We start from the raw sequence: 12,286 nt of genomic DNA, 5'->3' as shown, positions 1-12,286 counted from the left end.
GCTTGGTCATGAGAAAATTTGATTTGACAATTTCTGGGGAGGGGGATTGTTACCAGCAACTGTGTTTACTACCAAGATGTAAACTGGAAATGGTGCTATTTCCTTCTTGTATACATTCTTCAACGGCTTGTTGTTTCCTAGTGGGGCATTATCCCCCTAACCTGTCGGTGTGCATGGGAACCATTAACTGAGAGGAGTCCAGCAACTAAGAACGGAAGGAAAACAATCTCAAATTTTTTGAATTATTTTAGGATCAATCTTATTGAAAACAAATCAAATTTTTTTTGGACTCTTTTTCTGGATTTTAATTTTAAGTGTGGTTTTGTGAAGTGATCGAAAGTCAGTTCAAAAAGCCCCCGAAATACAGTTTTCTGTTCTAAAAAACGTGCCTTTTATTCCAACGGTTATTAATTATATTAAATAAAAAAAACAAGTTTTTTTAACTGCAAGTAAGGAGCGACATAAAAACTTAAAACGAACAGAAATTATTCCGTATATGAAAGGGGTAGTCCCCTCCTCAACGCCCCGCTCATTACGCTAAAGTTTGACTCTTTGTCACAACTCTACTTTTTAAAATAATAAAAACACTTTAGCGTAAAGAGCGAGTCAAAGTCTCTTTTGACTTTGCCAAAGACAAAAAGCCCTAGATTAGATATGAAAAGTTTAAGTCCCTCCCCCGGGGACTGTGGGGGAGTAAGCCGTCCCCAAAGACATAGTTATTAAGTTTTCGACTAAGCTGATCAGAATGGCTATCTCAAAGTTTTGATCCGGCAACTTTGGCGAAAAATGTGCATGGGAGGGGGCCTAGGTGCCCTCCAACTTTCTGGTCACTTAAAAAGGACACTAGAACTTTTAATTTTCGTATAGTGAGTCGTCTCGCGACATTCTAGGACCACTGGGTCAATACGATCACCCTGGGGTAAAAAAGAAAGAAAAACAACAAACAAACAAATGAAGACATATCCGTGATCTGTCTTCTGGCAAAAAATACAAAATTGCACATTTTTGTAGATAGGGGCTTGAAACTTCTTCAATAGGGTTCTCTGATACGTTGAACCTGATGATGTTATTTTCATTAACATTCTATGACTTTTAGGGAGTGTTTCCCCTATTTTTTAAAATAAGGCAAATTTTCTCAGGCTCGTAACTTCTTATATATTTAAAATCAGCATTAAAATGCAATTCTTTTGATGTAACTATTGGTATCAAAATTCCATTTTTTAGAGTTTTGGTTACTATTGAGTCGGGTCACTCCCTACTACAGTTCATTACCTCGAACTGTTTGATAGATTGTTTTCTGATGCATCTAAAACTATTATAAGTTCAAATAAATTGTTTTCATTTTTCCCGACATTTAAATTATTTGTTTAAATTGCAAGATATAAACAAAGAGAAAACAAATGTAGGCAAATGATATTTTTAAATAGCGGAAGTTTATCTCCTTCAGCAAATAAAGAAAGAAATACCAACAAATACATCTTTCAATTGCCTTCTGGTGGGCCTATGGATACTATCTGCTTAATTTAATATCCTCTTATCGAAGTAATAAAAAGTTTTGAGCAATTGAGTTTTTGAGTTGGGTACGCAGGGAAGCTTGGGATCTGGTCCCTGAAATTAAAATTTTTATTGAGCTTCTGGATTGTATTTATTCAAATTGTTGAAAAAGGTAGTTTTATATTACTGTCCCCTCAGGTTTTCTGATATTGCCCTTTCCTCCCGAACAAATTTCTATGTACATACCTAAGTTAAGACTCAGTACCTTCCTAATTGAGCCTTTCAGGAGTCAATACGTGGTATTTTGATCAATACTTACTCGAATTACTAGGATAGTCCCTAAAAACAAAATGTGTATAAATCCATAATTAATAAGAAAACACAGATATTAGATTTTAACTTATGCATGACGAGGTTACCGCATCATGAAACGCACACTCTCTAGAATATGGTTCCAAAAATTTATAGATATGTCAGCCAAAATTCTCTAACCGCCCCCCCTCCCAAAAAAAAATCTGGAAGTTTAAGCTCGAGCTCCCAGCCGTTCGGGACTAAACTGGGTATACTCACTCATGATGACCAGAAATCAACTAGCTTCTGATCGTCAAAGTACTCCGATGAAACATAGGATTCAGCTATCCCTTGTATAACCTCGCGTGATTTGGTAAGTGTCACAGACACTTACCAGTTACTTAAAGTAAAACTTTCATGAACTGTAATTTAAGCTTTAATGTAAATAGTAGAGGATAATTCCTCCTGTATAGGGCATTTGAGGTTTTTGTTCGTTTACTGTTTAACGTTGCTGTTTGCTTTCATTTGAAAACATAACACATATTTTTTGTATTTAACTTTAGTTCCTTTTTAGTAGTATATTTCATGCAGGGTTATATCTTTTTGTTCTGTTATACATCAAATATGATAAAATATCTTTGAAGTGAGCAACAATGCATTTTTTGCAGCCTAGCAATCATGGTAGATTTCGAGGTTTGTTATTTCTCGAGTAGGAAGGCAGAAAAGACCGGATTTCGGTATGTGTTGTTTTAAGGTCTTTTCTTACGCTGTTAATAAGACTTTTTCTGGTGACATTAGCATCAACAATAGGGTTCTAATTTCTATGATCTTTGTTGAAAATTCGGATATCAAATAATTCGTTATAACGAACTGTAAGTAAGGAGCGATGCGGCTCAATAGCAACCGAAACTCTAAAACATGGAATTTGGATATTAATAGATATATCAAAACGAATCGAATTATTATGCTGGTTCCAAATATACGAGTTTAATTAAGTTTAGTGTTATTCAACAAAAGCTATGAGCCTTAGAAAATTTTCCCGATTTTCAGAATACCCCCTAAAAGTCAAGGAATTCTGATAAAAATCACACCGTCAGATTTTAGCGCATCAGAGAACCATACTTTAGAGGTTTCAAGCTCCCATCTGCAAAAATGTGGAATTTTGCATTTTTTGCCAGAAGAAAAAGCATTTGCTTGTGTTTTTTTTCCGAGGGGGATCGCTTCGAAACAATAGTCCTAGACTATCGGAAGAGGTATCATTTGAATAGGAATTAAAAGTATTAAAAGTTCTACTTTCCTTTCAAAGTGACCAAAAATATTGAAGGGCAGCTAGCCCCTCCCCACGCCGCATTTTTCCCTGAAGTTGTCCGATCAAAATTTTGCGATAGCCATTTTTTTCAGCATAGCTGAACGGCCAGTAACTATACCTTTGGGGATACCATAACCCAAAACAACCCCTGGGGTAGGGTCTGTAAGTCCTAAAATTTGCCCAATGTTACGTATATTATTTGTATTGGGAGGTATTGAGGCATTTTTGGAGGGGGAGAATTTTCTTCTGGAGGTTTTTTCCACGGGAAGGATTTTTCGCGGGGAGGAAATTCTCAAGGGAGGGCAGACCTTCCAGGGGAAATCTTACACTGGGTGTATTTGCCAGAATTCCTATACGAAATTCTTTTTTCTTGTCTTACTTTCTGTTTGCCGAATCGATTTTACCTGTGGAGATGATTATGGGCGTTATCTGGGGGAAATTTCACTGGATTGGAATTGTCTAAAGTATCTTACTGTAGGGGGGATTTTCCACGTGAAAAATTCTCACTGGAGGAGTTTTCTGTGGATATATTTCTCCATTGGGGATTTTTTTGCAGAAAAAAAACTTCCTACTAAGGAGGATTTGCAGGAAAAATTTTCCTCGGAGGGGGGGGTTAGAAAACAATAAGAAATTGAAGTTTTTTCAACTGAAATTGTGCTAAGAAAAATGTTACAGCTAGAACCACCCGTAAAAAATTTTCGGGGGCGGGGGAACTTTCAGTGAGAATTGAATTGTCTGGGAGACATTTTGCGCGAGGGGAACTTTTCTTGGACCGATTTTCCATTGGGGAAAGGAATTTGTCGTTGAGGCGTAGCCGGAATTCCCGGCATTATTGAAAAAACGATCAGAAATAAAAAACAAACAAGTTTTTTTCAAGTGAAAGCAAGGAGCAACATCAAAACATAAAACGAATAGAATTTATTACGTATATGCAGTGGGTTACCTTCTCAATGCTTCGATCTTTACGCTAAAGATTGACTTTTGTCCCAATTCTTTAAGAACGACTCGTGAAAGACAAGGGCTGATTAATTAGAACATTTTTTTTTTAATGCTAATAAACTTTAGGTTGAAGAGCAAGGTATTGAGGAGGAGATAATCCGCCTCATATTCGTAGTAATTTATGTTCGTTTTAATTTGTTCCTTATTTTATTTTAAAAAAACTTGTCTGTTTGTTTTTAAATCCTGTTTTAGGCTAAGTAATTGGTGATAGCTTGCTGCTTGAGGCATTATGCTTGATTTTTGTCAATGAATTACAAGAGAGCAGGCTATAAATTTAGACTGGCTATAGTTTAACGATCTCCACACTTTTAGAATCGATACTCTGGGCTTCCAGGGATTCCAATGGGATTTAGTCTATATTCAAAAGAGGGTGCACTTTAAGGGTCAAATATTTCAATTCATACTGTTTTGACACTTTCTTCTGATTTTTCAGAGAAAACTGTTATAAAAGTAATCACCGAGAGTAGGGGGCAGGGCTTCACCACTTTCTTCTTCCCTGAATGATGCACCAAACCTTCCTTCAATGTCTAGTTTATGTCAATTCTTAACTTTTTATTTGTTATCTAAGACAGTTGAGATAACTACGGCTAACAGGTGTACTTTGCAATCCATTTTTTTTTACATGTTACTGTTGATTCCGCTACTTTAATTGGTATTTGCAAAAATTCTTGAAAACCGAGATAAAAAAAAATCGCAAAAACAGGTGTTCTCCATGCGTTTGTTTTATCAGTTTTCTTATCAGAGTTGTGGCTCTATGTTTGCTCTAAATCTTGACTATACATTCTTGTTGATAGAGCAACAGGAACAGGCGTTAGTTTTATGAGGTTTTCCCACTTATAAAAATTGTGTACGTCTGTCGCGCGAAGAGGTGTGGCCTGGCAGAAGGGTGCCCCACATAGCAGGGCGAGTGATATTCCAAGATGTACATTAGGTGGCAGAGAGTGGGCTATCCATTGGGACATTAATATTGAACATTTCTATTACATTACAATTCGCTGTTGGTTGTCATGTCGGAATGTAAATTTACATATACGGTACCTACAATTAGAATGGGGGGGGGGTTGATTACTATCGTAGCAAAGTAGACATGAATTTACCATTCTTACCTTTGCTCTGGGCCTTCAACACGGCCACCTTATGTCTCTTGGCTTGTAAAAAAGTTATTCTGAGTCTGAGTCGCTCCTCGGGTATATCCTAGTACTCCTTTTCGTAACCCTGTTTCTAGGCTATGCTGAATGCAGTAAGCCTACTTGTTTTTAATTTGATTTTAAAATAGCTAGGTTAAAACATAATTTCTCAAACCACATTGGCCTGCCATAATATAAAGAAAGAAAACGATCAAAAATCGGGTTTTTAAGGCCAAACGAGAATACTGAAGAAACACACAAAGCAAATATTTCGAAAGGACAACCACCCCCCTCCTTCTTCAGTGCGAACAAAATAATATATACAAGGAAAAGGCCGAAGAAAAAACCCACAAAACAACGCGGTAAGTCACTGTAAAAAAAAACCTAAAATATAAATAAAATTCAATAAAAGCCAAAAATCATAAAAATTAAAGCCAAATACCTAACAACCACAAAGCGAGTCATTCGCGAATACCCGTGATTTGCACAAAATCCAAACAATTAGAACTGCCATCGACGGATACTGGCGAACAATTCAAGACCTTTTCCTTGTATATATTATTTTGTTCGCGCTGAAGAAGGGGGGCGGTTGTCCTTTCGAAATATTCGTTTTGTGTGTGTTTTTTTTTAGTATTCTCGTTTGGCCTTAAAAACCCATTTTTGATCGTTTTCTTACTTTATGGCTAGGATAATTTTATTTATTTAACTAGGTTAAATAAAATAACTAGGTTAAACATGTTTTAAATCACTAGGTTATTTAGTATTTCAACTAATGATCCTTTCAGGTGAAGATCACTATCAGCATAAGAGTGATTGTAAATACTCTTATTGCGAAGATGGATCTAACCTCATTGTGCTAGTATAATTACTTTAGCCAGTGAATTACTAGCCATAGCTGTCGTCGTTACGGCAGTTATTACTACATTACTACCATTATTAGTTTGAGGGGAAGATAATCAAAAATAGATCTTGTTAATAATCCGGCCTGTGGTGTTAAGAAAATTAAAAACACTTAAACAAGATTGAAAAAATATAATTATTTCTTCTTTTGACGATCGGATCAAAATTCCGAGAATTGCCTCGGATCAAAATTTATTTACTACTTCACTAATATGTTGTTATGTGCCACATCCTCCTCTCTTAAGTTACATCCAGTGTAAAAATAATTCGCATCTTGCCTTTTTGTGGTTGTTTCCCCCCTTATTCGATAACCAGGCATATTTTCTCAGGGTTGTTGATTTTAATGAGTAACATTAAACTTAATGGATCTTGTATATTTGGAACCACATAAAAAGCCGATGCTTTTGATGCATTAACTAATATAAAAAATCATTTTTAGATTTTCGGTTACTATTGAGCCAAGTCGCTCCTTACTTAGATCTCGTTACCACGAACTGTTTGATCAGGTCCCTGCAATAGTACTAGACGCCAACCTATTCTATTTTGGGTGGTCTCCATCCTTGTTTTCTACAACTATTCAATATTTTTTTTTATTGTGTCTGACCTTCACTGGTAACACGGATGATCAGGCCTGCAACTTATCCCCGCTTTCCTGAACGTAATTCTGTTCATGCAGAGAATCTACTAGTATTAAGTTATTGATTACGATCCAAGGGCAATGGTAGAGTTTTTTTTCCATTGGGTGGAGGTAAAATCTTGTTTTTGCCTCACAATATTTTGTTTTCGTATAGCATAAGGTTTCGCGCTTTTTATCTAGTTCAAATATTCCTGGCAAAATCTAAGTGTGAGGATTTTTCATTTTTTTTTTTGGCGAGACACATATGCAGGGGGATTGCTTCTCTCTTACATTATAAAAACAAATTATTGCCCGCAACCAAGAGCATATCCAAGATTATTGTTTAGGGGGGTTATTTTTTCGAAGGGGTACACAAGAAAATCCTGTGCACATGCCTGCCTTGGATGTACCAAAGTTGAGGATAGGACGAAATTCTGTCCTAGAGACGCCACTTCTACTCTTTTTTCGTAGATAAGTCTTTCGTTGCCTCATCATCTACCAAAACTAGGCCTATATTTTGTCTATTGCAATTTAATGTTTTCGTAGCACCCTGCCCCTTTTTACGACCCATTCTTTCCTATATCCTCTATGATCTAGAAAAGCTTAACTACGTCTTGAAGAATGTGGATGTTTGTTAATGGGTTCATATAGAAATTGTTCTTGTCAAGATAATAATAAAAAAAAAAAAAAACTAAAGCCAGTATTGCAACATTCCAACGTTATTCTTGCAAGGATGGCATTGTCAGAGATAAATACTTTTATTTTTAGCCAAATTTAAATTTAAGTAAAAAGAAAGATAATATGTGTTTCATAAAAATTTTATGAACAATATCAACATTTATACAGATATATAAATAGAAAGAAATTGGGTGGAAACAAAGATGTTAAGATAGGGCTCTGAAAAGTTTTGTTTAAAGACCAGAAAACTAAATAAAATTGCCTTTTTTAACAGATTTCGGGATACTTTTGAAGGTGACAACCCTGACTTGAGTCATTGTCCTTTGACAGCTTCCGTTAGTTACTTGATTAGTTTCTTTACCTCATAAAAACAAATAGTATATTGACTTTAGTCATTAAATAAACTTGTTGCTCTGACTTGTTACGGTATGTCATTAAAATACAGTAAAATTTTTAAAAGATACAGCACAATCTCCGTTTATATTAGCACTACGAAAATTCAAACTAGATTATGTTTCGTGATAAATCAAATCTTCTTGTGAAGAATACGCCAACGCCCTGAGCTTAGCATGAAATGGCATAAAGCCAGCTTGTTGCTCGCTACCCATGAACGGATATTCCGCCGTGACATAATTTTGATACTGCAAAGATTTGGCGTGACGGGTTTTTTATAGATGCGTTTCATGTATTTTTTTTTTTCTGGTTAATCTTCTTTGTCATGCCAGTTACAAAATTATCCTTTTTTCGTTGATGACATTTGTGTTGTCCATTGATTTTTCAGTGAATTTATTGAGCTTTAAATGATTATGTTTTATCCAGTGTTTTTGCGATTAATTATGTTATATCCAGTGTTTAGGTGATTAATTATGTTTTATCCAGTGTTTAGGTGATTAATTATGTTTTGTCCAGTGTTTAGGCGATTAATTAAATTTTATCAGTATTTAGCCTGGCTAAGTGCTTTACGCGCCGGTTTGAGAATTCTTTGTCCGTGTGGCATAGGTTTGATCCCAGTCGTAGCTAGTTATTTCGTTTGGGACGGGGGTCCGTGGCATGACTCTGTGAGCTCAGCCAGAGTCAACCCAGCTCTAAATGGGTACCTGGAGATATCTGGGGAAGGTAAGCAGGAAGGGTGTGTGAAAGAACAGATGGTTGGCCCCCAACCCTTCACCCACTACTTCTGGCTGAAGGGCCACGAAACGGAGATCAGCACCGCCGGTTTGGACCTAAAGGGTCTGGTGCTGTCTTACTTACTTTATCAGTGTTTAAGTTATTTTCTCTTTTTCTATAAAATAGCACCAGACCAAAGCATTTGTTTTTAATCTTCTATTAAACAGCAATTAGTAACGAGAGAGGTGTTGACATTTAAAAACATGATGATGTGAAAATCATGTGTGAATATAACGGCAATTAATCCTTACCGATGAATTCCACAAATATCGTCGATCGCAGCATTTGTTTTTCTGTGTGGACCTAAAGTCCTACACGAACCAACCAAGGGTCATGTATTTTTTAATCTAGAGAGGGGGTAATTTTTCAATGACATTGTAAAAGAGGAATTTTCAAAATAGAGTACCCCTTCCAATCGGCGCCCCCTGAAAGAAAAAACAATTTTGGGATTCAACCTTTTATTGTGCTAATCCCCATATCTTATTTTATGTTATAGATTCTTCTGATATTACTGATTGCAAGCTCAAACTCATATTGGGATTAATATGGACACTGATTTTGCATTATTCAATTTCGTTGCCAATGTGGGACGGCGAGGAAAAAGGAGAAAAGGGACCCACTCCTAAACAAAGGTAAACATCTTATTTTAAATCACATTATGAACATTGCAATGGCCTATATTAAATTATTAATTAAATAATTATTAGATGTCTCTAATTTGGGGATCAGAGCAGGGTCAAACTAGCGCACCTCAGGTCACATCGAACTAAATTAAGTTGCTGTCCAAGCGCTTGATTTCAATCTTTTACTTAGAATTCTTTTCAGCTAACATGCTTCTCAAAAAAAAGGGTAAAAGGTGTTTTATAGAAAATTGTTTTGTAAACGAACAATGTTTAATGTGCTTTATGTTTTGCACTTGTGCCTTCTCCCCACAAAAATCATTTTTATAATCTTGAATAGATTATTTATAATCCTGAAGCACCTATGATTAATATGTAGATACGTTTATTTTCAAAGTATGAAACGTACGGCAATAGGTACAACATGAGACAAGAAACCTGTTTCTTTTGTGAGTAAATCAGGGAAATTCTTAGATGGTTTAATCTTAAAACACCAAGGACATCAAAATAGAAGTACTTTTGTCCCCTGGAGCGATCTTAGGTCTATTCACACCTGTTAACTGCGATTTCCTAAGATGTTTTGGTACTCCTGTAATATTCAGAACACACTCGAGAAGTAAAATTAGGGTAATCCTAATGAAATATACCAAAATTTGGTGAAAAAATAATAATACTTTAGTCTATAATAATATATTTTGAGCTATTTATTTGCACATGAGGTGGGGGAAAATAACCTAGCTTAACCCAACCTTACCCCACCCTTCCCCCCTTTAATGTGAAAAATATACAGGCCAAATTATAAAGTCCAAAGCATTCTGTCACCCGTTACTTTCTTTGTGGCTGTGAAGCCGGTTTTCATAGATCTTAGTGTAGACTTTTGAATGACATTCTTGGAACAAGAGATATGTTTGAAATTCTGGTCAATGTTATGTTGTAATTTACATTGAGTTTTGGAAACCTTAATTTATGATTTTTGTCTTCTGGAAACTTGGTTTTATGGTGTTGTGGATGGCCAATTTTTAGCAGAATGTGGAAAAGCGAGCTTCTAAATAGCTGAATTCAGGGGACCTTGGAAATCATTTATATACGGATGTCTGAACTCTGAAGTGTTTAAAAGTAGTTCCTCTTGTATTTCACTTCTGTAAGGTTCTCCTCTACTGTTTGGTTTCAAACCATGGAACTAGACCTTGTAGAATAGATAAATAGTTTATGGTAAAGAGACTCTGCTTATACCTCCCCTCACGTGAACCCTTAGCTCTGAAAGATTCGGCTACACGCTTAACAGTACACGCTTACCAGTATTAGATATTTATTAATGTAGCCTAAACCCAGACATCACCAGAAAGGAGTATTAATAGGTTTTCAGTACATTCAGCGGACTTCTCGAGTGTGTTCTGAATAATATTGGAGTACCGATTTTTCTTTTGGTTGTGTCAAAATTACAAGTCTTTTAGGGCAGTATCGAATTTATTTCAGTGTTGTTATGTTAAATATTGAACATAAAATAAGCGAAACTATTTTGGTAAACTCGACAACGACTTTCGTCCGTAAAAACTGAAGTACTAACAGTCTCTTGATTTCCAAAGACAGCCACGCATTCAAAGGAAAGCTGCATATTTTAAGGTGTTTGATTTAGCCTTTTTTAAAGAGAGCGGGGGAGTTCCCATGCATGTCTCCTTTTCAAAAATTTTACGCCAGCTATGCATTACAACTTCTTAACTGTATATAGAGATCTTCTTCAATTTAAAAATTGAAGTCCTTATTTTTCATTATTTTCAAGACATGTGGTTGTGGAAGTATCTACATAACTAACTGAATAAATCAAATTTCATTCTCACTATCCTTGGTACCTCGAAAATTCATCAAAATGGAATAGTTGGAAAATTCATCAAGTTGGAATAATAATGGTTCCGTTTAGCCCTTTTTTTTTTAATTTTTTTTTTATTAGTAGCCTAAGCCAGACTCTCTAATTGCAAAAGTCAAGCCCCTAATGTTACAGTAGCTGAGGCAATTGCCATTCATTATTAGAGTGAGTTGTAACATGATCTTTAAATGTTCTTGCCTAACTGAATTCGTTGTGCATAATTAAAACTGTCAAGATGAATGAGCTAATACTCCTTATCACTGAACCATGCTCACAGACGTTTATTCGTTTCGCTGGCGTGCAAGGCAGGGTTGCCGCTATGGTTAGTTCCTAAAGTGCTGGAAATATCTTTTGCGCGAGTCGCGTTTGCGCGTGTTTTGCGTGGCTTGCGCATGGTCCGCTTAAGTTTACTTTGTTTAGGTTTAACGTCATTTTTTAACCTTTTTATATCCGGTTATTTCAAACTTAGCGCAAATCTTTCGATACGAACACGGCCAAAAAGTGGTCCTGGTTACATCAAACTTTGCGTCAATCTCCCGAAACAAATACGGGATAGAAGCGGTCCAAGGTTTTTGTCAATTCTTCTTCCTTTTTTCGAAATTTTCATTATTTTGTCCAAGACAACAAGAAAAAGTTGTAGCAGGAAAGTGCTCGTTTTGGTCATTCAATGTAGTGCTTGCTACAGCGCTACACATAATGAAATGGTGTTGAAATAGAACTTTCGTGCGACAGATGACATCCCGGGTCCAAGGCGATGACTGAAATTAATCATGGTTCTTTTGAAATACGCCGTTGTCGAAAAGTGCATTTTGTAGCCCCTGCTGGAATTGTTAACCAGTGGTTCTACTGCTATATATATATATATATATATATATATATATATATATATATATATATATATATATATATATATTTATATATATATATATATATATATATATATATATATATATATATATTATATATATATATATATATATATATATATATATATATATATATATATATATATATATATATATATATATATATATATATATATATATATATATATATATATATATATATATATATATATATATATAAAGCTAAAGAATACGGCATTAGACTTCACAGTTCCTACCGGCGGTGCTAATCTCCGTTTCTTGGCCCTTCAGCCAGGAAGTGCAATGGGGGGTTGGGGGCCAACCATTATGTGCTCTCGCACACCCTTCCTGTTTA

At 35.5% G+C, this 12,286-nt stretch overlaps 1 protein-coding gene across 1 annotated transcript in view; it reads left to right on the top strand.

Moving 5' to 3' along the window:
- LOC136031519 (filamin-A-like) overlaps positions 1–12,286 on the top strand; it is a gene marked incomplete in the record, with an annotated part of 349,909 nt that overhangs the window by 27,560 nt on the left and 310,063 nt on the right. The window contains 1 exon segment of the mRNA XM_065711189.1: positions 9,078–9,213. Within this exon segment, the coding sequence (XP_065567261.1) occupies positions 9,078–9,213 (136 nt within the window).

The sequence above is a fragment of the Artemia franciscana genome, chromosome 9 (assembly GCF_032884065.1).
Source record: "Artemia franciscana chromosome 9, ASM3288406v1, whole genome shotgun sequence".
In the NCBI taxonomy this organism is placed as follows: domain Eukaryota; kingdom Metazoa; phylum Arthropoda; class Branchiopoda; order Anostraca; family Artemiidae; genus Artemia; species Artemia franciscana.
Note: the sequence above shows the minus strand (reverse complement) of the source record. Positions and strands in the feature narration are given on the sequence as shown.